Source organism: Leucopleurus acutus (assembly GCF_964270905.1).
Source record: "Leucopleurus acutus genome assembly, chromosome: 4".
NCBI lineage: Eukaryota > Metazoa > Chordata > Mammalia > Artiodactyla > Delphinidae > Leucopleurus > Leucopleurus acutus.
Window position 1 is genome coordinate 130,418,999 of NC_139146.1, and position 23,000 is coordinate 130,441,998.

The window sequence follows — 23,000 nt, forward strand, 5'->3', positions numbered from 1 at the left end:
AAATGCGTGTGATACTAATCCTTTGTAAACTTTGACCACTCCTTGTAATTGGTGTCTTATCCTTTTACATCCATTTAATCAGTCAACCTATAATCAATTCTGATATCACTTTGAAGCTCCCTGAATTAATTTATTAGCTTCCAAGTAGCTCAGTACATTCAAGGCTGATTTTTGTAGACGCAGAAAAAGCAAAATCAAAAAGTAGAACAGAAGTAAAGAATTTTACTGCAGCTTAAACTGCAGCTTATTTTACTGCAAGCCTATTTTGCTAACCTGTGATACAACGTATGAAAAATTTTCTTCTTATTTAGAAGCTTAAATGACACACCTGATGTCCGGTGTATCAGGAAAGTTTCTAAGCAATGACATCAAGAGAAGATCATGTTCTCTTTGCTCACAGAGGAAAGCAGACCATCTTCCCACCCAGTTGCCTCTTTGCTCTTCTCCAGCCCATAGATTTTGGATGATTTCCAGGAGCCCTGCTGCATTTAATAAGTAAATTCAGAAAATCCGGGCAGACCTCCAAAATTTGAGGTTTTGCCTAAGTTCTCTTTTTTTGTGGGTTTGTTTCAACTTCTAAAATATCTGGCCGGGAAACTGGTACAATATATTTCAGTCACAGCAGTAAAATACAAGTAATATTTGATACAAGTTGTTCATAATCTTGAGAATTTTGATAACACAGGTATCAGAAATATGAAGGCTTTTGGTTAATCTTAGTAGCTATACCAAATAGCATTGAAATACAGTTGTGAAATGTATTCACTCCATTCTAATTTTAGATAATTTTTTAAGGTATGACATCCATGAGTATCTATACTGAAAAACTAAAGGTTTACTCCATAACATTTTGAAACTTAAAAAAATAAATGTAAAAAATAAATGTTTATCTGTGGGTGGGCAGTGTAGGCACTTACTTGCAAACTTTCAGTTTCTTTTGGAACGTTTTGGGTTAACATTAAAGTTTTGGTAGAAAGTGGATCCGTAGTTTCACTATTAACGTCCTGGTTATTACCATCCTGCTTTACGATTTTTATACTTTTACAACAAGGGTTTAATTGCAAAGAAAAATAAACTGTCCCATAATGGATGATATTTCATTCTGAACGTGAATGTCAAATATTTTAAACCACAACTAATATTGTGGCAGCCTCAGGAATTTGTGCAGTGGCCATTAGGGATTTATTTTTTCCCCACAAAAAATAGACTTAGATAAACGACAAATCAAAAGCCTCAACAATTAAACTCAAGGAGAAGATTATTAACATCATATGGGAAGTTAATTTGCAAGATAATCTGTATCTTTATACAGGACAACAGGGTTTATTTGGAAACAGTGGTATTCCTGCTCCCAGGGTTACATGTAACACTCAAAAACATATTCAGCCATTCTAAAGAGCTGATGGCCCAAGTAAGTTATTATTTATACCAGTTATTGTAAATTAGCAAATAGGATGTGCACTTAAGAAGTGAGAGTAAGAGCAATTTCAGACTCTATTATCACAAGTTGAGTTTTTATTATCTTCATCATCCAAAAAGGAAAGTTCTAAGTGATTTGATTTTTCAGAGATAAAGCATAAGCATAAGTACATATTGGCTGTAGTGAACAAAAGCAAACATGTAAGTAGATTTTCAAAGGGGACACCTGTAGCTTACACTCTGCCCTACATCTCCTCACAGAACACAGACCCCTGGTGCACCCCCTTCTCCATAAAGTGTGTTCACATGTGTCCTGGGAAAGAGCATCTCCTTTCAGGTCACAGAAACACTCGTATCCTTCCAGGTGCTGCATTTCAAAGTATTATTTTTAGTGAGATGTTTTTTGTTTCATTAGGAAACCCAGCCACTCCATACAAAGAAAGAAGAAAACAGAACCCTTAATTTTCTGTCTTATCGAAGATAATGATGAATGTGGTTTCTTCTCTTCGAAAGTTTTTGATCTTGCCTTGTATGCAGAGCACTGTTTTGTTACCCGTCACACACACAGGCCAGTGCACAGACCTGCCAGCAGGTCTGGGCAGTCATATGACAGTGCCTCGGTGGTCATGTGCTCTTGCAACAAAGAGGATGGGAAGTGCTTCTTTGCCACACACTGTCTTGCCCCTGGTAGATGTCAGGTTTCCCCGAGCGTCTTTGACATTGGAACTGGAATATGAAGATGTTGCTTTCTAATTCCAGCCCCAGCTTAGATTGTCTGTGGCTCTTCCAGTTGTCCTGGAAAATCAAAGTATATTTTCCTATGTCTGAGGTATTGGCAAGTTGGGATTCATAAAAACTTTGATGACAGACCACAAGACAGTATAGCACTGTGGTTAAGAGACAGGCTTTGGAAACAGACAGACTTAGGCTTATACCCTTCCTCTACCATGTATTTATTGTGTCCTTGTGCAAGTGATTAAACCTCCAGTCTTCAGTTTCCACATCTGTAAAATGAGAATAACATAATGATTATGTCGTAAGACTGATGTCAAGATTAAGCAAGCTAATATAAACAAAGTGCATTATAACATACACCCAATAAACCAGTTATTATTCTTTTGTATATGTGTGTGTACAAAGGTTAACCATCATATAGCTGCCATGTTTATTCATAAATGTAATCATCGAGGTTCAATATCAATCTCAAAGTGTGAGCCTCATGACCTCAAACTAGTCTAAGCCGTTTGACTATGAGGACGCTTAAAGCTGTTTTCCAACTTGGGAACTTACATGTCGGTATTCCTTCAACACAGTTCCAAAGGATGGCCTCAAAAGCCAGGCTGCGTTTGAAGAAATGAGGACAAATTACATCAAAGAACTGAGGAAGATGGTAACGAAGTGTCCCAACAATTCCGGGCAGAGCTGGCAGAGGTTCTACCAACTGACCAAGCTTCTGGACTCCATGCATGATGTAAGTAGAGCCTCTTGGTGCCTGTTAAATGAAGGATCCACAGCCACACACTGTGGACCCAAAGCAACTGGAGAGCTGAGAAAGTTCTCGAGGCTTTGGGAAGAATCGGGGTAAGTTATCCACGGGAGGCAGCAAGTGTTGAAAACTCAGGAGGAAAGAAGCGTTTCTTCAGAATACCTTTGAAACAAACTTCATGTAAAGGAAAAAGTGTGGCTCTTTTCCCTCCTGAGCGGAGTGTGAGAGAAATGTGCACCATGGTGGCAAAGCCTGAGCTCTGGGCCAGGGAGGGCCCTCGGATTTGCTACAGGTGTCAGATCAAGTTTCCCATTTCTGCTTGCAATTTAGGAACTGTTTGGTTAATGAAAATGTTTGCTTTAACATTGCATAAATAGAGTCCATCTTCTACAACTGTTAATCTAATAACCCAATCTTTCAAAAACATTATTAGTGGTACAGGGCCAGCTGGGATCATCTCATTTGTTGCCAAATTTTGAATCTTATATTCAGTATTCTTCGTAGGAGTCACCTTTCTTGGCTTGTGTAAATGTGGAAAGTAAATTCTGAGCTGGTTTCTAATTTATTCAATTACAGATGTAGTGGTGGTTAGCAGTTTCTACAAAATACTGACTTGGATAACTTGGTTTGTTATGTCACTTAAAATATGCTTCTTGTTTCATTTTGCAAGCAGTTTCTCTAGTTCTGGCTCAAAAAAAAGTTCTACACGGTCATGCTAATTTAGCTTTTTTATATTTGGAAGGTTTTCCTACTTTCTTTTGGAAAATTTATTGCCCAAGTTCAGCCCATGTAATTTGGGTAAGAAACCCCTTTTCAAGTACTTCTGTATTGTTAAGGACAATGTTGACAGGCTTGATGACCAATATTATAATGGTATTACTACTGAAATAATGGTTCATCCTTTAGAGATTTGTTTATGCCAGTGGAATGGTATGGCCTTGTGGGTTGGTTGACAAAAGAATGTCACTTTCCAGGGTTTCTACACCGAAGACCCTGTGCGTATCACGTTGGCCCTTGCTTTCTCTGAACGTTTCATACAATAAGAGTCAAATTTCCACAAGGTGAATAGAGCGATAGATAGTTTTGCTAATATTAGTGGCCTAAAAGCATGGCTTAATAGAAAATCTCAGCGATAAGAAATGATGGTCTACAGGACTTTGGGGAACACAGCAAACGATGCTATCCACAGCCCTCACAAGAGGAAGTAAAGGAAACTAGACCGTGGCGCAGGATCATCTCCCCGAGAACAAGCAGCACAGTTACTCGCTCCTGTTGGTTTTCTTGAAAGTCCTTCTTAGTGGAGCTGGGCTGGGGGCGGAGGAACAGCAGGTGTGATTCTCTCTTGATGAATTCTGTCATTTGTGCAAATGATTGGGCAGGCACAAGCGCAGTTTCAAAATGAGTGTGTAAGTGTTATCACAGCATATGAAAAGAGATGATACATTTTGAAGCAATTTACATGTAATGAGACTGACAACAGAAGTTAAAACTTGTGTATCCACAGCCTTTCGGGATCTCCGTGCCTTGAGCACAGTAGGACGGTGGAAACCCTCGGAGGCTGCACCAGGGGTCAAGGTGTCAAACCGTCCTCTGCTGGCTTGTTTTTAGTGCAGCACAGTGCTTGGCACAAGATAGGAACTCAGTGGACAGTTGCCAAATCATAAATGATGACTTGCTGCAAAATCCCCCAAGGCAAATCAATGTCTTTTTAGTATTTTTTCTATTATAAACCAAACCTAGTTAGCGCATACCATGTGAGAAGTCTGACACATGTCTACACCCATGAAACTATCATCACAATCAAGACAGCAAACATGTCCATCACTCCAGAAGTTTCCTTGTGCCTTTTTTTAATTGAAGTATAAGTGATGTACAATGTTGTGTTAATTTCTGCTGTACGGCAAAGTGATTCAGTTATACAAATATATATATTCTTTTTCATATTCTTTTCCATTATGGCTTATCACAGGATATTGAATATAGTTCCCTATGCTATACAGTAGGACCTTGTTGTTTATCCATAAGCTTTCCTGCTACCTACTACTCCCCAGGTGCTTTCCGGCAATGTAGATTAGTTTATATATGCTAGTGTCTCATATACACAGAATTATGCAGTAGATAGTCTTTGGTAGCTGGCCTCCTTCACTTGGCGTAATTATTTGGGGATTCATCTATGCTGTTGCCGTATATCAGTACTTCATTTCTACTTATTGCTGACTAGCGTCCCATCATAAAGATATTTCACAGTTCAGCGGTCCTATCACCTATTGATGGACATTTGGGTTGTTTCCAGATTGGGCGCTACTAACAGATAAAGTTGCACTGAACATCGTGTATACGTCTCTGTGTGGACATTGCTTTCTTTTTCTTGAGTCAATAGCAGCGGAAGACTGGGTCATAGGGTAGGTATGTTTTCATTGTTTACGAGATCGCCAAACGGTCTTCCAAAGTCACTGGACAATTGTGCGTTCCCTCGAGAAGTGTGTGTGAGTTCAGATTGTCCCACATCCTTGCTAACACTCAGTATCGTTAGTCTTTTTAGTTTTAGCCATTCTAACAGCTGTGTGGCGATGTCTCCCTGTGGTTTTAGTTTGCATTTCTCTCATGATTAATGCTCTTTTCTTGTGCTTATTCACCATCTTTGCTGAAGTATCTGTTCACCTCTTTTGCTCATTTTTAAAAACTGGATTGTTCATTTGTAATTAGATTGTTGAGTTTTGAGACTCCTTTATATATTCTAGATACAATTCCTTTATAAGATATATGACTTGCAAGTATTTTCTCCCAGGCCATGGTTTATCTTTTCATTCTCTTAACAGTGTCTTGTGCAGAGCAGGGATTTTGAATTCTAATAAAGTCCAATTGATTATTTTTTTCTTTTATGAATTATGTTTTTGGCTATAGCTAAGAAATCCTTGTCTAAGCCAATGTCACAAAGCTTTTCTCTTCCATTTTCTTCTAGAGATCATTGTCCTTCATTGACTGATACGTAGTGTCTCAAAAACCTTTTCTTCATGTATTTTTTTTTCTGAGTATTTTTGGTTATTTCTGGTGGAAGGGTAAATCCAATCCACCTTACTCAACTTTGGCTAGAAGGAGAACATTCTTTTGGGAATCACTGGAATCACTTTAATTCTAAAACCTTTATTTTAAGCATTTAACAAAAATGTTTGCCCTTAGAAGTAGCCTAACAGAAGCATCTTGAATGCTCTGTTTATATTCCCATCCCAGACAGAACATTGAAAAATGCATTGTAAGTCTAGAGGGACCTTTCTAACATTCACGCTTACTCAGACTAGAGACTGCCTACAGCTTTTTCATTAGAGTAAATAAAAGAGTCAACATTTCTAAAATTTTCTTCCGAACAAAGAGCTACAGAAGGACTGGCTCTGTACTCAGAGCCTCGTTCTGGTCACCTTGTGGAAAGAGAGCATGTGTTCCTAAGGGTCACACAAACAAAAACCCTGTGCTGGGCTTCCCTGGTGGCGCAGTGGTTGAGAGTCTGCCTGCCGAGGGAGGGGACACGGGTTCGTGCCCCGGTCTGGGAGGATCCCACATGCCACGGAGCAGCCGGGCCCGTGAGCCATGGCCGCTGAGCCTGTGCGTCCAGAGCCTGTGCTCCACAACGGGAGAGGCCACAACAGTGAGAGGCCCGCGTACCGCAAAACAAACAAACAAACAAATCCTGTGCATGTAAATCAAAGTTCTGCTTAAATAGCGTGCATAGTACGCAGCCCACAGGACACACATCCTTAGATCTGGGGACACGTGTACACAGCTCTCGTGATGCATGGTTTTCTCCCACTTGGTGCACACATGGGTTGGCAGAGCAGTGCCGAGGTGCGTGGAAGGAACATTCTCTGAAAGAACAGGTTGACAGTTAAGTATTTGAACTGGTCAGCAACTTTCATGAATCACAAGCCCTCCAAACATCAATCTTCCCCCCAAAAAAGATTCAAAGAAAGCAGCTGTGGCCAGGCTTCTCGGGATAGGTGTATTTTTGCATCGTAAATGGGCGTTATATGTAAAGCATGTAGATTCCTTACTCTAGCGAGAACAGAGAATTACTAGTCACTTTCTAGGTATTGCTGTGAATGGCAGTTAATTTCCTGTGAGTGTAAGAGGCACGTTTCTAATGAATCTGTTGGTAACTTCTACTCATTCGTGGAGATCAGGGACTATTTATGTTACTATCAGTGTGTAGAACAGCTGGTAAACATTAATGGAAGATATTAGTGTTTCTTAGAGGCAAAAAAATTGCCCTTTCTCTGTTAACTAGTTTCAAGGTTATACTGTTGTAATTGACTTTATGTCCACGTACATACTAGCCTACAGAGTGCCTCATGCCTAGCAAAATCGACGAGATTGCAGAGGATACAAAATAAACGTGGGACACCAACCCAACCCTCAGATTGCTTAGATTCTAGAGAGACAGCTAGAGTGTAATACAAGGCAGAAGGTAACTAGGGGCAGTGGGACCTTTGAGAGCACCCGCATGTTCATCCATTCATATGACTGAGCCCCTACCATGTTTTAGGACCAGAGGTGCAAGTGGGAACAGAATGCCCGTCCTTAGGAATCCCACTCACCCTGATGGAGGAAGAGGTTCATCCCATTCTAAAGGGGAAGCCGAGGGGTGAACATTGGTTTGGATGCCTCAGTACCTGTGTTATTTCATGCAGTTCTAAAAACCCCCTACAAGCTGGGTAATATTCTCATTATTCCCATTCCTGTCCTTAGGAATCCCACTTGCTCTGATAGAAGAAGAGGTTCATCTCATTCAACAAATACATTAGTGTCTAAAAGCACCAGGCAGGGCACTAGTGGGAGAGACCCACACCTGGCCACGGGGGGCTTCCTGCCTGCTCAGGACCACCAGACAGCACTATACAGGGTGGCGGGCCAGGAGCTCTGTAGAGATGAGCACACCATGAGTCATGGGCTCACTGATGTTTATTCTGAGTTGCTGGAAAGGCTTGTCGAGAAGGTCTAGGAGCCAGCTGTGCTGGGCAGGGGTCATGGAAGGCTTCCAGTGGTGGGGTAGGGGCATCTCAGAGAATCTTTCTTTCGTAGAAGAAGAGACAGAGGTCCAGAGAGTGATTTGTCAAGGTCCTTAGGTAGCCAGTGGCAGCCTGGAACCCTCTTAACTGACTGGCACTGTCTATGCCACCCACGTGATGCAGGACGGCTTCAGGCTGATCATAGGTGCTGGGTTTCAGGCTGGGCTGCATCTCTGGAGATCAGAAAATGAGTACATTGAAAATAGCTGCACTGCTCTCCGGCTCTCCAGTCTCATTTTGCTCTTCCCTGGCATCTTCTGGGATGCGTTGTTTTTGTGAGGCATGGGGTTACATCTTGAAGGCAGTGAACCTGGTGTTATATTAAAATGTCATGCACGTTCGGCAGTTCCCAAAACCAAATGTTGGGTCTGCCTCACCATAAGCTGAGCTGTCTTTGGTGGGGAGGGCTTTCATCTCTGCCGATGATCGTTAAACCCGGCTAAGGACCTACCCATTGCCTGGGCAGGTACCGGCAAGTCCCTCGGCATGACCAGAGGGTCCTGTTGCTGAGTGATCGCTTTCTGTGGTTGCAGAGGGAAGGCTGCACAGCCCAGGTGGCTCTCCTCCAGCCAGGCTCTCAGAGCCGAGCTTCCCTTCTGCAAGGGGGATGCAGACGAGATGGGAGCAGAACCTCTGGTGATACAGTACCTCCCTGAGTGCCCACTGGGAGACTCCCTGCTTTCCGTGGAGAGGGCATTACGTTTCAGTTTCATGATCATCAACAAAAGAGACATCGCTGCAAGCAGCTGGATCTATTAACGAATAATTTTGAGATCCCCATTGCTCATTTAACGAGTGGGTGCTTTTGCATCCGGCAGTGATAGTGGCAGTTTCCATCATGACCACGCTCGAGGTGGTTTTCAGAGCAATGCAGATCTATTTCCTCCCGCACACTGAAGCATGCCAGCCCCCAGGTTGGGTGGATCCACCCTTTGGGCTGTCTGCTACTTTGACGTCTGATTCTGTTTCACGTCATTACAGTCAGTATCTCCTCGAGAAAAGTTCCAAGGCCCACATGGGAATCTGCCACAGAATTGTGACCACTGGAGACAGCAGATACAGCATGGCCTCTGCTGCTCCACCAACATTTCTCTCAGTAAACTTGGGCACTTGGCCTAAATTTTTGGCCCTCCGTTTTTTCAGCTCTAAAATGGGAAGAATAGTAATTATTATTATTATGGGAAGAATAATAATTTCCTACCCATCTTGTAGGACATTTTTAGAAGCACATGAAGTAACACAGGTACTGAGGAGTCCACAGGTAACAGGCACCGAACAAATATTCGCCCCTCCGCTTCCCCTTTTCCAAGACTGTGTTTGAGTTTCCCAAAACCCTGTCTCTGCACCACCAAAGAGCATCATATATCAGGCAGTTTTAGTTTACTTTCAGCCCAGAGACACTCAGACAAGCACATGGCAGAGCCTTCAAGGGGGTGACAGTGTAAAGTTGGCAAGATCAAGCAGGGACATGAGCAGGAAAGGCCATTCTACAGGGTGGGGCAGTCACCTAGTCGCGAATCACATAGACCGAGGTCAGTATAGAAGCCTTTCTGAGGCACTTCCGGTCCCGGTGCTCTACGTCTGCTGCCACTTACCAGGGGAGGCTGGTGTTGCTACAACGTGTTGGGTGTGCTTGAGACACTTTCAGATTCACAGATGGGATGGAAGGTGTTTGGTGATGGAGACAAGGGCAGATTGCTGTGAGGTCACCATCAGGAAAGATGGATGTTGGTGAATGAAAACCCTTGCCCCTGTGATATGATTGTTGGCGGTATTACACGGCCTTCTTCTTTGACGAGACCATGACTAAGAAAGATTCTAAATAAAGGCAGATTTGCTTATCGCCAGAGTCAGCAAAGTGAGCAAAGCCTTATCTTTCAGAGCACGAGGGAGGGGCAAAGACCCACTCGTCCGGGCAAAGAAATCTTCATAGGTAAAGATTTCAAATTAATCGAGTAATTGACCGGGCAGATCTTACTCTTTGTCTAGTTGGTGAAACCAACGGGACAGGTATTAATGGTTCACGGCGTCTCTCTCTGCAGCCCTATTTTTGCATTTGCCTCTACAAATTTCCCACTTCAAGGGTATAGCAGGGCTTCCCTGGTGGCGCAGTGGTTGAGAGTCTGCCTGCCGATGTGGGGGACACGGGTTTGTGCCCCGGTCCGGGAAGATCCCACATGCCGCGGAGCAGCTGGGCCCGTGAGCCATGGCCGCTGGGCCTGCACGTCTGGAGCCTGTGCTCCACAACGGGAGAGGCCACAACAGTGAGAGGCCCGCGTAACCGCAAAAAAGAAAGGGTATAGCAGAGTTCAGACTGCATTGCCCTGGGTGAATTGTGCCAGTGGATAAATAGGGAAAGGGTGACTTTGGGTGTGGTGTGAAAAGGTCTAGGCAGTTCCAGGATTGGTGTGTTTCATGCACTGGTAGCTGGGGCCACAAAGCCCAGCTGGAAGATGCAACTGCCTGTAGATACAAAGGGTGTCCTTGCGTGTTGTACCTCCTTTGTTCACCATGTTCATGGTTAAGGTTACTGCTGCTCAGTTGTGTTTCCGATCACAATTGTGTTTCTCCAGGCTACCCTGTAGGTGCCCCAGGAGGCTGTTGCTTGATGTAGTCGTACTCATTGAGCTTTGCCTTTGTCACTTGTGCTTTTGGTGTCACATCCAAAAAATCATTGTGAAAGACAGTGTCAAAGGGCCCGGGGCGGGCAGACACCACCGGGCCAGGCACTGTGCTGCTGCTGAGGATACAACAGTAGCCAGGGAGACTAGGCCCTTGCCCTCCGAGTGTGCGGTCCGATGGGGGAATAGAGTAGACAGGTAAACTGGGAATTAGAATGCAGAGTGCTGGGTGATCGAGGGGGACTGGAAAGCCCATGGGCCGGGCCGGCGGGGTTGGGGCGGGCATCCAGAAGGTGAAGTGGCAGGGTGGAGATGGGCCAGGGCAGCAGACGATGGAAGCCCCAAAGGCAAAGTAGGAGTTGACCAGACAGACAGAGGGAAGCTCACCGAAACCAAAGGAGTTATTACGCCAAAGGAGAAGGGTGCATGGTGATTTTTGAGAAATGGAGAATTTCGTTGTATCCAAGGAATGGAGAAAAATAAGGATGGAGACAATGAAAGGACCTGCAAAACCATGTTGAGGGAGCTACTGAGAGACTTTGAGCACATCTGTGGAGTCTAGCGCCACTCCTTCCAATGTGGTAACCACTGGCCATGTGTGGCTCCTGATATGTAAATTTAGTTAAATTGAAAATTGAGTTCCCCTGTCACACTAGCCACATTTCGAGTGCTCAAGCAGCCACATGTGCCCAGTTGCCATCATCTTGGGCAGGGCAGACGGTCATATTGACAGTACTGATCTGGAAAGTCTATTAGAAGAGGAGCAGAGGGTCAGTTAGGATGCTGGTGCAGTGGTGCAGGTAAGAGATGGGGGCTGGGGGCTAAGTTAGAGCAGGGGCAGGGGGACCTAGGACATATTCAGGTGGTGGGATGGATGGTTCTTGGTGGTGGATAGGACGGAGAGGTTGAGAGAGAGGAGGGAGCGGATCTAAGATGACCCCCAGGGCTTCCCTGGTGGCGCAGTGGTTGAGAGTCCGCCTGCCGATGCAGGGGACGTGGGTTTGTGCCCCGGTCCGGGAGGATCCCACATGCTGTGGAGCGGCTGGGCCCGTGAGCCACGGCCGCTGAGCCTGCGCGTCCAGAGCCTGTGCTCCACAACGGGAGAGGCCACAACAGTGAGAGGCCCGCGTACCGCAAAATAAATAAATAAATAAGTAAGTAAGTAAATAAATAAGTAAGTAAATAAATAAATAAAATGACGCCCAGGATTTGGACGTAGGTTGGTGGATTTGGACGTAGGTTGGTGGATGGAGTGGCACCAGCACTGGGCAAGGGGATGCAGGCAGGAGCTTTGTGAGTGGAGAAGATAAGGGTGTTTTAGATGTACTGACTTGAGGTGCCCTGAGGAGTCCTGGGGAAATGTCAGGCGAGCTCAGGGCTCCATGGAGATGAGGAAGCAAAGTGCTGATACTACCTGAGGAGGTACAGCGCGTGGTGGTCACTGAAGCCCAGGGCTCGACAGAACTGCCTGGACATCAGTGTGGCCATACGGTGGACAGAACCGAGCCCGGAGGAAGAGAACCACCAAGGGATTAAAACCAGGAAGGCGCCTGCAGAGAGTCTGGGCAGGAGCTGCCACTGAGGGGAGATAAGAAGGCAAAAAGAGGGACACGGGGGACAAGCCAGAAAAGCGTGTGTCCCCCCCGTGCAAACGTTGGGGCAGAGGCTGCAGACAGGTCAGTTCACAGAAAGTCTGAAAACTCTTCAGTAGCCATAGCAACGAGGAGGTTTTTGTGAGGAATAGCTGATTGATTCACCTAGGTTTCTAGTAACTCTGCCGGAAGCCACAAAGCCACCAGGGGCTGCAGGAAGCTTTGAAAAGGTCAAGGTGCTGTCTGGTAAAGCCCTTTAGTAAAACTCCTTTAATAAAATAGAACTATAAGTCTTTCTCTGATGTGATGGCAGGTATGTAAAAGGAGCATTTTGAACGTGGTTGAGTGAACTTGCAAAGTTTTGTGTTTATGTGTTTAGATACAGTGAAGAAATCACAGTAGCCTAGCAAACTATCTTTATAAATAACCCCCAAACAAACTTTGCTATGGACCTAGACCCGTGTATGAGTAGTTTTGAATTAGTGAAAGCTTTATTATATATTATATACATATATAATGTACTATATATTAATACATGTATATGTACTATTTATAGATAAATGATAGATAGATAGATAGATAGATAGGCAGGCAGACAGACACATAGGCAGGTAGGTAGATAGATGGGTAGGTGAATGGATGGATGGATGTGAGTGTTTGGCATTGAAGAGCTATAGATACAGATATGAGATTTCGGCATCAGAGGGAGCCATGATGCTTCAGAGCTGGTCTTGCGCTTCAGGTCATGATTTTATCAGTAATGTTGGTCCTGAGTCCTTTCTCACCCATCACCTTCACATCACACCGTAATTACAAGGACAGGTGATTTCCACATACAGCCACAGAACTTTATCTCCTTTGGTCTTTGCTCATGGTTTTCTGCAGCTGACTTAATGCAAAACCTGGGTTATTTCCTTACCTCCTTGGCAAAGGTTGATGTAAAACGTTTAGATATTTTCAGTGGCTAATGTGTAGACTCTTGAAGACAATGCTTACCAACTGCTGATCCGTCACCCGGACACATTCTAAGATGCAGTTGTATTTGACTTTAGAGAAATGAGGAAACAAACTTCAAAACAGGAGCTCGTCATTCCTTTTTATTTTTTTAAATTGTGGTAAAATACACACACAAAATTGACTACTTTAACCATGTCTAACTGTACAATTCAGTAGTGTTAAGTACATTCACATTGTTGTGCAACCAATTTCCAGAACTCTTCATCTTGCAGAACTGAAACTCTATACCTGTTAACTCCTGCTTCCCCTCCCCGCACCAGAACAGCCACCATTCTGCTTCCTGTCTCTGAACCTGACTGTTCTAGGTACCTCATCTATGTGGACTCATCCAGTATTTGTCTTTTGAGACTGGCCTATTTCACTTAGTATGATATCCTCCATTGCCATCCATGTTGTAGCATATGTCAGAATTTCCTTCCATTTCAAGGGAAATCATAATCCACTGTATGTATGGACTACGTTTTGTTGACCCATTCATCTGCCAGCAGACACTTGGCTTGCTTTACTTCTTGGCTATTGTGAACAATGTTGCTGTGGACATGGGTGTGCAGATATCTCTTTGAGACCCTACTTTCAATTTGGGGGGTATATTCCTAGAAATAGAATTCCTGGGTCACATGATAATTCTATGTTAAATTTTTTGAGGAACCACCAAACTGTTTTCCAGTTATTTTTACCTTCCCACTAACAGGGCACAAGGGTTACAGTCTCACCAACACTTGTTATTTGCTGGGGGGTTTTTTTGATAGTGGCCATCCTAACAGGTTTTAAAGTAGCATCTCATTGTGGTATTGGTTTGCATTTCCCTAATGATTAGTGATACTGAACATCTTTCAATGTGCCTATTGGCCATTTGTATGTCTTCTTTGGAGAACTGTCCAGTTTCTTTGCCCATTTTTAAAAATTGGTGTTTTTCTTGTTGAGTTGTAGGCATTCTTTATATATTCTGGATTTTAACCCCTTATCCAATATATGATTTGCAAATATTTTCTCCCATTCCATGGGTTTTTGTCTTGGTGTGAAAAATCTTTCTCTTATGAACTTACAATGATAACAGACAGTAGTTTGTTCCTTTTAATCCTTAACTGGCAAAATTAAAGATTATGTCTGATCCCAATTTATTTAAATAGAGGGGAAGAAGCGTTTTCTTCTTATGATAACCACTCCTTTGGCTTCGTTATTCATTTCATAAGTTTCATAAGTATACCCACAGAACATGTGCCATTGTTCACAGCTAGTTTTGAAAATCTGTAAGAAAAGAAAGTCCTGTAAGGATGCTGGGGAGAAACTTGGACCTTGCCTTTTTCAGGGACGTTAAGGGAAATGTGCATTCCATTTCCACCTGACCCCGTGAGATTTATGATGCCATAGGGTGGGCTTTCTGGAAAAAGAGCATCAGATAGAAAGATCCACTGAGGGTCCAGGAAGCCATGCTCATAGAAAATCACATCTGACGTACAGGAATCTTCCCAATCTGAAATCTGTCTAGGGAAGATTTTGGAAAGCTATCTCATTGTCTAACACCTGTGTCTATAAATCCCCCCCGCCTCTTAGGCAGCCTAAATCCCTCCTCTTACAATTAAAATAACTATATAATGCCTGGGATTTACCTAGTGCCTTTCTTCCTAAGTCCTAGCATTAAAGCCTTCTAATATCTCCATGAAGGAAGGATGAGTAAATACTACTATTTACACTTCATCACCTCATCTTAATTCCTTTCTCTATAAAAAGAGAATAATAGTAATATTTACTCATTTCTTTTTACCCTGTTTATAGAGAAAAGAATTAAGGCAGGGAGTGATTAAGTGCATTTTCCCTGGTTCATGAGCGAGGCAGGCGCAGAAGGCAGGAGCAGAGGGGAGAGAAGCCCCTGTGGAGGATGGCAGTGCAGAGCCAGCCCTGCACCTGGTCAGCCCTATGGCTCCTGGTAGCTTAGCTGCCACTTCGGGGGCCCCGCACATAAAAGGGCCCCCCTCTTGGCTTAATGGTCTGCTGTCACCATCTTGAAATTCTTAGCAAACTTTGAACAAGGGGCCCCAAGTTTTCATTTGGCACTGAGCCCCACAAACGATGCAGCCTGTCTCGGGCATAATATAATCTTTTTAAGATCATGTTGATCAGAGGAGATGCTGAGTGTGAAGAGCAGTTTGTAGCCCGTGGTGCACCGTGCAAATGTGTCTGTGGAAGAAGCAGGGGTAGGAAAGGCAGAAAGCTTCATTGGAGCAGGGCGTGAGGACTGAAGGGAACAAGACACACCAATGCACTGTAAAGGAACCTTAAAACTAAAATCATTTTAAATGACTGAGATTGAAAAGGCTGGGAAGATGCCAGTGGATCAATTTTATTTATCACTGTCATGGTTAATGGGACTAGAAATTGTATATGGTTTCACAGTACAGTAAATAAGTGTCCTTTTGGTGGACTATTTAGTGTCATTTTTTTTTTTTTTTTTTTTTGCGGTATGCGGGCCTCTCAGTGTTTTGGCCTCTCCCGTTGCGGAGCACAGGCTCCGGACGCGAAGGCTCAGCGGCCATGGCTCACGGGCCCAGCCGCTCCGCGGAACGTGGGATCTTCCCAGACCGGGGCACTAACGCGCGTCCCCTGCATCGGCAGGCGGACTCTCCACCACTGCGCCACCAGGGAAGCACTTTTTTTGCATTTCTGTTGGTGATTTTGCTGTTTAAAATTGTCCCCAGATGTACTGCTCACACACTGTCTTGTGCTTTTCAGCGCAAGGAGGCTGTGATGTGACTTATGGAGAAAATAATCTTCGTTCGGGCATGAGTTATAATAATGCCGTTGGCCGTGAGTTCAGTGTGAAGGAATCAGCAACACACATGGGAATAAGGTGTCTTTAAACAGAAACACGTAAAACAAGGTTATGTATCACTTGTTTGATGAAAATGTTGTGACCAGTAGCTTGTGGGAACCTAACCCTCTATATCCCTAGGAGCAAAGGTTCTGTATTCGCTGACTCACTCTTGGCAATGACTTTATAGAACATAACTACCACGAACAATGGGAATCAACTGTAAATGTATGTGAACTGCAGTGACTATAGGTTCAAAGGTCAAAAATGGAAGACATGAGTGATGGGAACTCTCCATTTAAATGACAAATTCTGGATCCTTTAAGCTGGGCAATGTTTTCGGTTCCCTAGTTCAACCCCTTTATGGACAAGGATTCTTTCTAAAGCCTTCTTTTTTTTAAATTTTATTTATTTATTTTTGGCTGTGTTGTGGTGTGTGGGCTTCTCATTGCAGTGGCTTCTCTTGTTGTGGAGCACAGGCTCTAGGCATGCTGGCTTCAGTAGTTGTGGCATGCAGCCTCAGTAGTTGTGACTCGCGGGCTCTAGAGCGCAGGCTCAGTAGTCGTGGTGCACGGGCTTAGTTGCTCTGAGGCATGTGGGATCTTCCCAGACCAGGGCTCGAACCCATGTCCTCTGCATTGGCAGGTGGATTCTTAACCACTGCACCACCAGGGAAGCCCTCCAAAGCATTTTTTAAAGCCTTGAAGAATCTGTATAATATTTGGAACACCAGCTCTGGCCACCGCCATATCACTTGATCCATATACTTCTTTTGCCCACATTTAATATTTCTAAAATCAGGAAACATCTTATACTTGCTTTATTTATTTTAGCAAACAACCAAAACCTGTTCTCCCAAGGCTGTTACTGAATCCCTGGCGTGCCTTCCAATCCAGGGCCAGCAGACTGTTTCCATAAAGGACCAGGTAGTAGATGCTGTAGGCCTTGTGGGTCCCATGGTCTTTGCCACAGCTACTCAGCTCTGTCACTGTAGCCTGAAAGCAGCCACAGATAGTATCTAAATGAATGAGCATGGCTGGGTTCCAGTAAAACTTTTTCATATAATTTTCATCTGTCACAAAATATTCTTTAGATTTTTTTGCAACCACTTAAAAGTGTAAAAAACAAAATGAAAAGACTTACAAACACCATTATTAGGTCAGATTTGCCCTGGAGGCCCGACTTTGCCAACCCCTGATTCCTTCAGTGGCATCGTAGGATCAAAGGAGTAAATTCAGCCACCTTGGTCTCTACTGTAGTATCCCTGCTTGGATCAGAAGAGGCCTTCGGTCCTTAGCCAGTGGTGTCTGCCCTTGTTACTCAGTGTTCCTTTTCTTTCAGAGACTGAAATAAGGATTTAACTGCTTAATCTTAACGTAACCAGACAGTAAAGTTGGTAACTTATAAATATGAATTGGTTTAGGGTTTTACATTGTTCCGTGTAGCGTACATTTGCAAGAAGGACCTAGAAAATATTGAAAACAAAAGTAGCAAAAGTTCATACTTCTATATACAGTAACGTGCCAATGCATTTCACACATAACCCTTTCATTAGATTTCCTTTGTTCAGCAATGTTCTAATTATCCCCTCGTCTTTAAGCTCTACTTTCTGCTTTTGCATTGTGTCATTTTTCTTTGTGTTTTTCACATGTACAACAGACCTTATTCACAGGAAGGCGGAGCCGCGATCTAGAATGAGGCTTGTAATACAAGGAAACTTAAACAGAGTGGAAACTAAATAAATTTAAGTACCAAAAAAAATAATCAGAAGGAAATTGAACCCATCTTGCTTAGCACAGCATCCAAACAACGTATTTTGAAGATTGAATATTCATCACTGACCAGAGATCAGTGACTGGTGTTGAATTTATTATAAAAATGGTGATGAGGAACGAATTAAAATGTAACCTCAGATAACAGTCAGATGCTGATGGATGGGAAGCAGAGGTGAGTGTTCAGAAATGCCCTTGGCTTTTCATGAGATGTTGAGCAGCCTGCTTCCCATCCCGGCCGCCAGCCCATTCCTGGGCACCTGGTGTGGCCCAGCTGCTCCAGCCCGTACCAGCCTAGACTCAGGGACCAGCCCTTTGAGGCCACAGGGGACATCCCTGGCGTCGTCAGGCAGCTGGGCCTCTGGAAGCAGAGCCAGAGGTGCCCATTTTGGCCTGGAGTCACCCTTGCAGAGAGTCCGCTTGCCTAGAATTTGCAGGCAGGGCTGACATGAGCAAGCAACCCCACCGAGGCTTGTCTCCTGCTTCAGGGACACACTTGAATCCAGATGCCTGCCTCCATGTGGGCTGGCCCTTGGCAGAGGACAGCAGTTGTTTAAAATAAGGAATCAACAAAAGATACCCCTTCCAGATGGCAGCTTTGCTGCTGCCGGTGGTAGTTCAGAGCCCCGTAACACCCTGCTAAGTTCCCCCAAATGCCTCCTGTAGGCCAAGAATTTAGCTGATACATTGAGCGTACTGACAGCCAAGCTTTTGGCCAAAAAACACCCTTTTGGCGAGTGTTTAAAATCCAATCTTTTTAGGTATTTTTCTGGTGGCATTTTTTTTTAATTGAAGTATAGTTGATTTACAATGTTGTCTTAATTACTGCTATACAGCAGGGTGATTCAGTTATACATGTATATACATTCTTCTAATATTCTTTTCCATTATGGTTTATCATAGGATAGTTTTTTAATTAAATTATTTATTTATTTTTGGCCGCGTTGGGTCTTCGTTGCTGTGTGCGGGCTTTCTCTAGTTGCGGCGAGCAGGGGCTGCTCTTCGTTGCGGTGCACAGGCTTCTCATTGCGGTGGCTTCTCTTGTTGCAGAGCACGGGCTCTAGGCATGTGGGCTTCAGTAGTTGTGGTTCGTGGGCTCTAGAGTGTAGGCTCAGTAGTTGTGGCGCATGGGCTGTAGAGCATAGGCTCAGTAGTTGTGGCGCACGGGCTTAGTTGCTCCGCGGCATGTGGGGTCTTCCCAGACCAGGGCTCGAACCTGTGTCCCCTGTATTGGTAGGTGGATTCTTAACCACTGCACCACCAGGGAAGTCCTATCACAGGATACTGAATATAGTTCCCTGTGCTATACAGTAGGACCTTGTTGTTTATCCATTCTATATATAAAAACTTACATCTGCTAACCCCAACCTCCCATTCCACCCCTCCCCCAACCTCCTCACCTTTGGCAACCACCAGTCTGTTCTCTATGTCCATGATTCTGTTTCAGAGATGGGTTCATTTGTGTCATGTTTTAGATTCCACATATAAATGATATCATATGGTATTTGTCTTTCTTTTTCTGACCTACTTCATTTAGTGTGATAATCTCTAGTTGCTTCCATGTTGCTGCAGATGGCATTATCCCATTCTTTTTTATGGCTCAGTAGTATTCCATTGTGTATATATACATCACATCTGCTTTATCCATTCATCTGTCGATGGACATTTAGGTTGTTTCTATGTCTTGGCTATTGTGAGTAGTGCTGCTATGAATAGGGGTGCATGTATCTTTTTGAATTATAGTTTCATCTGGATATATGCCCAGGAGTGGGACTGCTGGATCATATGGTAATTCAGTTTTACTTTTCTGAGGAACCTCCATACTGTTTTCCACAGTGGCTGCACCAGCTTACATTCCCACCAGCAGTGTAGGAGGGTTCTCTTTTCTCCACACCATCGCCAGCATTTGTTATTTGTAGACTTTTTAATGATGGCCATTCTGACACATTTAAGGTGGTACCTCATTGTAGTTCTGATTTGCATTTCTCTAATAATTAGCGATGTTGAGCATCTTATCATGTGCCTATTGGCTATCTATACTTCTTCTTTAGAGAAATGTCTGTTTAGTTCTTCTGCCCATTTTTCAATTGGGCTGTTTGTTTTTTTGTTGTTGAGTTGTATGAGGTGTTTGTATATTTTGGAAATTAAATCCTTGTTGGCTGCATCAGCCTGTAGGCTGTCTTTTCATTTTGTTTACGGTTTCCTTTGCTGTGCAAAAGCTTGTAAGTTTGATTAGGTCCCATTTGTTTATTGTTGTTTTTATTTCTATTGCCTTGGGAGACTGACCCAAGAAAACATTGGTATGATTTATGTCAGAGAATGTTTTGCCTATGATCTCTTCTAGGAGATTTATGGTGTCCTGTCTTATGTTTGTCTTTAAGCCATTTTGAGTTTATTTTTGTGTATGGTGAGAGGACGTGTTCTAACTTCATCAGTTTACATGCAGCTGTCCAACTTTCTCAACACCACTTGCTGAAGAGACCTTTTCCCGTTGTATATTCTTGCCTCCTTTGTCAAAAATTAATTGACCATAGGTGTGTGGGTTTATTTCTGGGCTCTCTATTCTGTTCCGTTGATCCCTAAGTCTGTTTTTGTGCCAATACCACGCTGTTTTAATTACTGAAGCTTTTTAGTATTGCCTGAAGTCTGGGAGGGTTATGCCTCCTGCTTTCTTCTTTTTCTTCAGGATTGCTTTAGCAATTCAGGGTCTCTTATGGTTCCATATGAATTTTAGGATTATTTGTTCTAGTTCTGTGGAAAATGTCATGGGTAATTGGATAGGGATCACATTAAATCTGTAGATTTCTTTGGGTAGTACGGCCATTTTAACAATATGAAGTCTTCCAATCCAAGAGCATGGGATATCTTTCCATTTCTTTGAATCATCTTCAGTTTTCTTTATCAGTGTTTTTGTAGTTCTCAGAGTATAAGTCTTTCACCTCCTTGGTCAGGTTTATTCCTAAGTATTTTATTTTGGGGGGTGCGATTTTAAAAGGGATTTTTTTTTTTTACATTCCCTTTCTGATATTTCATTATTGGTGTAAAGAAATTCAACCAGTTTCTGAATGTCAATTTTGTATCCTGCTACCTTGCTGAATTTGTTTATCAGTTCTAGTAGTCTTTGTGTGGAGTCTTCAGGGTTTTCTATATATCGTATCATATCATCTGCATATAATGACAGCTTTACCTCTTCCCTTCCAATTTGGATACCTTTTATTTCTTCTTCTTGTCTGATTGCTATGGCTAGGACTTCCAGTACTATGTTGAATAGAAGAGGTGAGAGTGGGCATCCTTGACTTGTTCCAGATTTTAGCATGAAGGCTTTCAGCTTTTCACCATTGAGTATTACATTGGCTGTGGGTTTGTCATAAATAGCTTTTATTATCTTGAGATATGTTCCCGCTCTACCCACTTTTGTAAGTTTTTATCATGAATGAATGTTAAATTTTGTCAAATGCATTTTCTGCATCTATTGAGATGATCATGTGGTTTTAGTCTTTTGTTGATACGACATATCACATTGATTGATTTGCATATGTTGAACCATCCTTGTGAACCTGGGATGAATCCCACTTTGTCGTGGTATATGATCTTTTTTATGTGTTGTTGGATTCAGGTACCGTTTTTTATTGAGATATAACTGACATAACATTGTGTAAGTTTAAGATGTCCAGCATATTGCTTTGATACATTTATATATTGCAAAATGATTACCACCATAGCATTAGCTAACACCTATCATGTCACATAATTATCATTTCTTTTTTGTGGTAGGAACAATTAAGTCCTAGTCTGTTAGCAACTTTATAAAACAGTATTGTTGTCACTGTGGTGTGCATTAGATCTCTAGGACTTATTTATCTACTGGTTGCAAGTTTGTACCTTCAAACAACATCTCCCTAAGTCCCCCATTCCCTGGTAACCATTCTTCTACTCTCAGTCTTTAAGCATTTGGCTTTTATAGATTCTACATATAAATGAGATCATAGAATATTTGTCTCTCTCCGTCTGACTTATCTCACTTACCATAATGCCCTCACAGTGCATCAGTGTTGTTGCAAATAGCAGAATTTACTCCTTTCTCATGGCTGAAAAATTGTGTGTGTGTGTGTGTGTGTGTGTGTGTGTGTGTGTATCACATCTTCATCCATTCATCCGTTGACACTTAGGTTGTTTCCATATCTTGGCTGTTGTGAATAATGCTGCAGTAAATATGAGAGTGCACATATCTCTTTGATATCCTGTTTTCCTTTCCTTCAGCTATATACCCAGGAGTGGAGTTGCTGGATCATAGGTTAGTTCTGATGTTTCGAGGAACCTCCATACTGTTTTTCCATAGTGGCCAAACCACTTTGCATTCCCACCAACAACAGTGCACAAGGGTCCCCTTTTCTTCACATCCTCACTAGCACGTATCTCTTGTCTTCTTCGTGATAGCCATTCTAACAGGTGTCATCATCTGATATCAGTGAGTTATTTCATTGTGCTTTTGATTTAAATTTCCCTGGTTAATGATGTGGAGCATCTTTTTCACATACCTGTTGGCAATTTGGATGTCTTCTTTGGAAAAATGTCTATTCAGTCCCTCTGCCCATTGTTTAATCAAATTGTTTATTATTGAGTTATATGAGTTTTTAATATATTTTGGATATTAACCCTTATCTGATATATGGTTTGAAGATAGTGTCTCCTGTTCTGTCGTTTGCCTTTTCATTTTTTTTTTTTTTTTGATTCTTTTGCTCTGCAGAAGCTTTTTAGCTTGACATAGTCATACTTGTTGAACTTTGGTGTCATGTCTAAAAAATCATTGCCAAGACCAATGTCAAGGAACTTCTTTCTTATATTTTCTTCCATGATTTTTATGGTATCAGGTCTTACATTTAAGTCTTTAATCCATTTTGAGTTCATTTTTGTGAGTGGTGTAAGATAGGGGTCCAGTTTTAGTCTTCTGCATGTGGTTATCCAGTTTTCCCAACACCATTTGTTGAAGAGACTATGCTTTCCCCATTGAGCGTTTTTCGCTCCCTTGTCAAATGTTAGTTGATCAAAAATGCAGAGGTTTATTTCTGGGCTCTCTTTCTGGTCCGTAAGTCTATGTATCTATTTATTTGCCAGTACCTTACTGTTTTAATTACTATGGTTTTGTAGAAAAGTTTGAAATCAGGAAGAGTGATGTCTCTGACTCTTCTTCTTTCTCAAGATTGCTTTGGCTATTTGAAGTCTC

The 23,000-nt window shown here is 42.8% G+C and overlaps 1 protein-coding gene across 3 annotated transcripts in view; it reads left to right on the top strand.

Annotated features, from left to right (window-relative positions):
- Positions 1–23,000, top strand: part of NR3C2 (nuclear receptor subfamily 3 group C member 2) — a 378,103-nt gene that overhangs the window by 342,402 nt on the left and 12,701 nt on the right. For all 3 annotated transcript variants that reach the window (XM_082838759.1, XM_082838760.1, XM_082838758.1), the window contains exon 8: positions 2,733–2,890. In XM_082838759.1, coding sequence (XP_082694885.1) covers positions 2,733–2,890 — 158 coding nt within the window. The remainder of the gene's footprint in view (positions 1–2,732; positions 2,891–23,000) is intronic.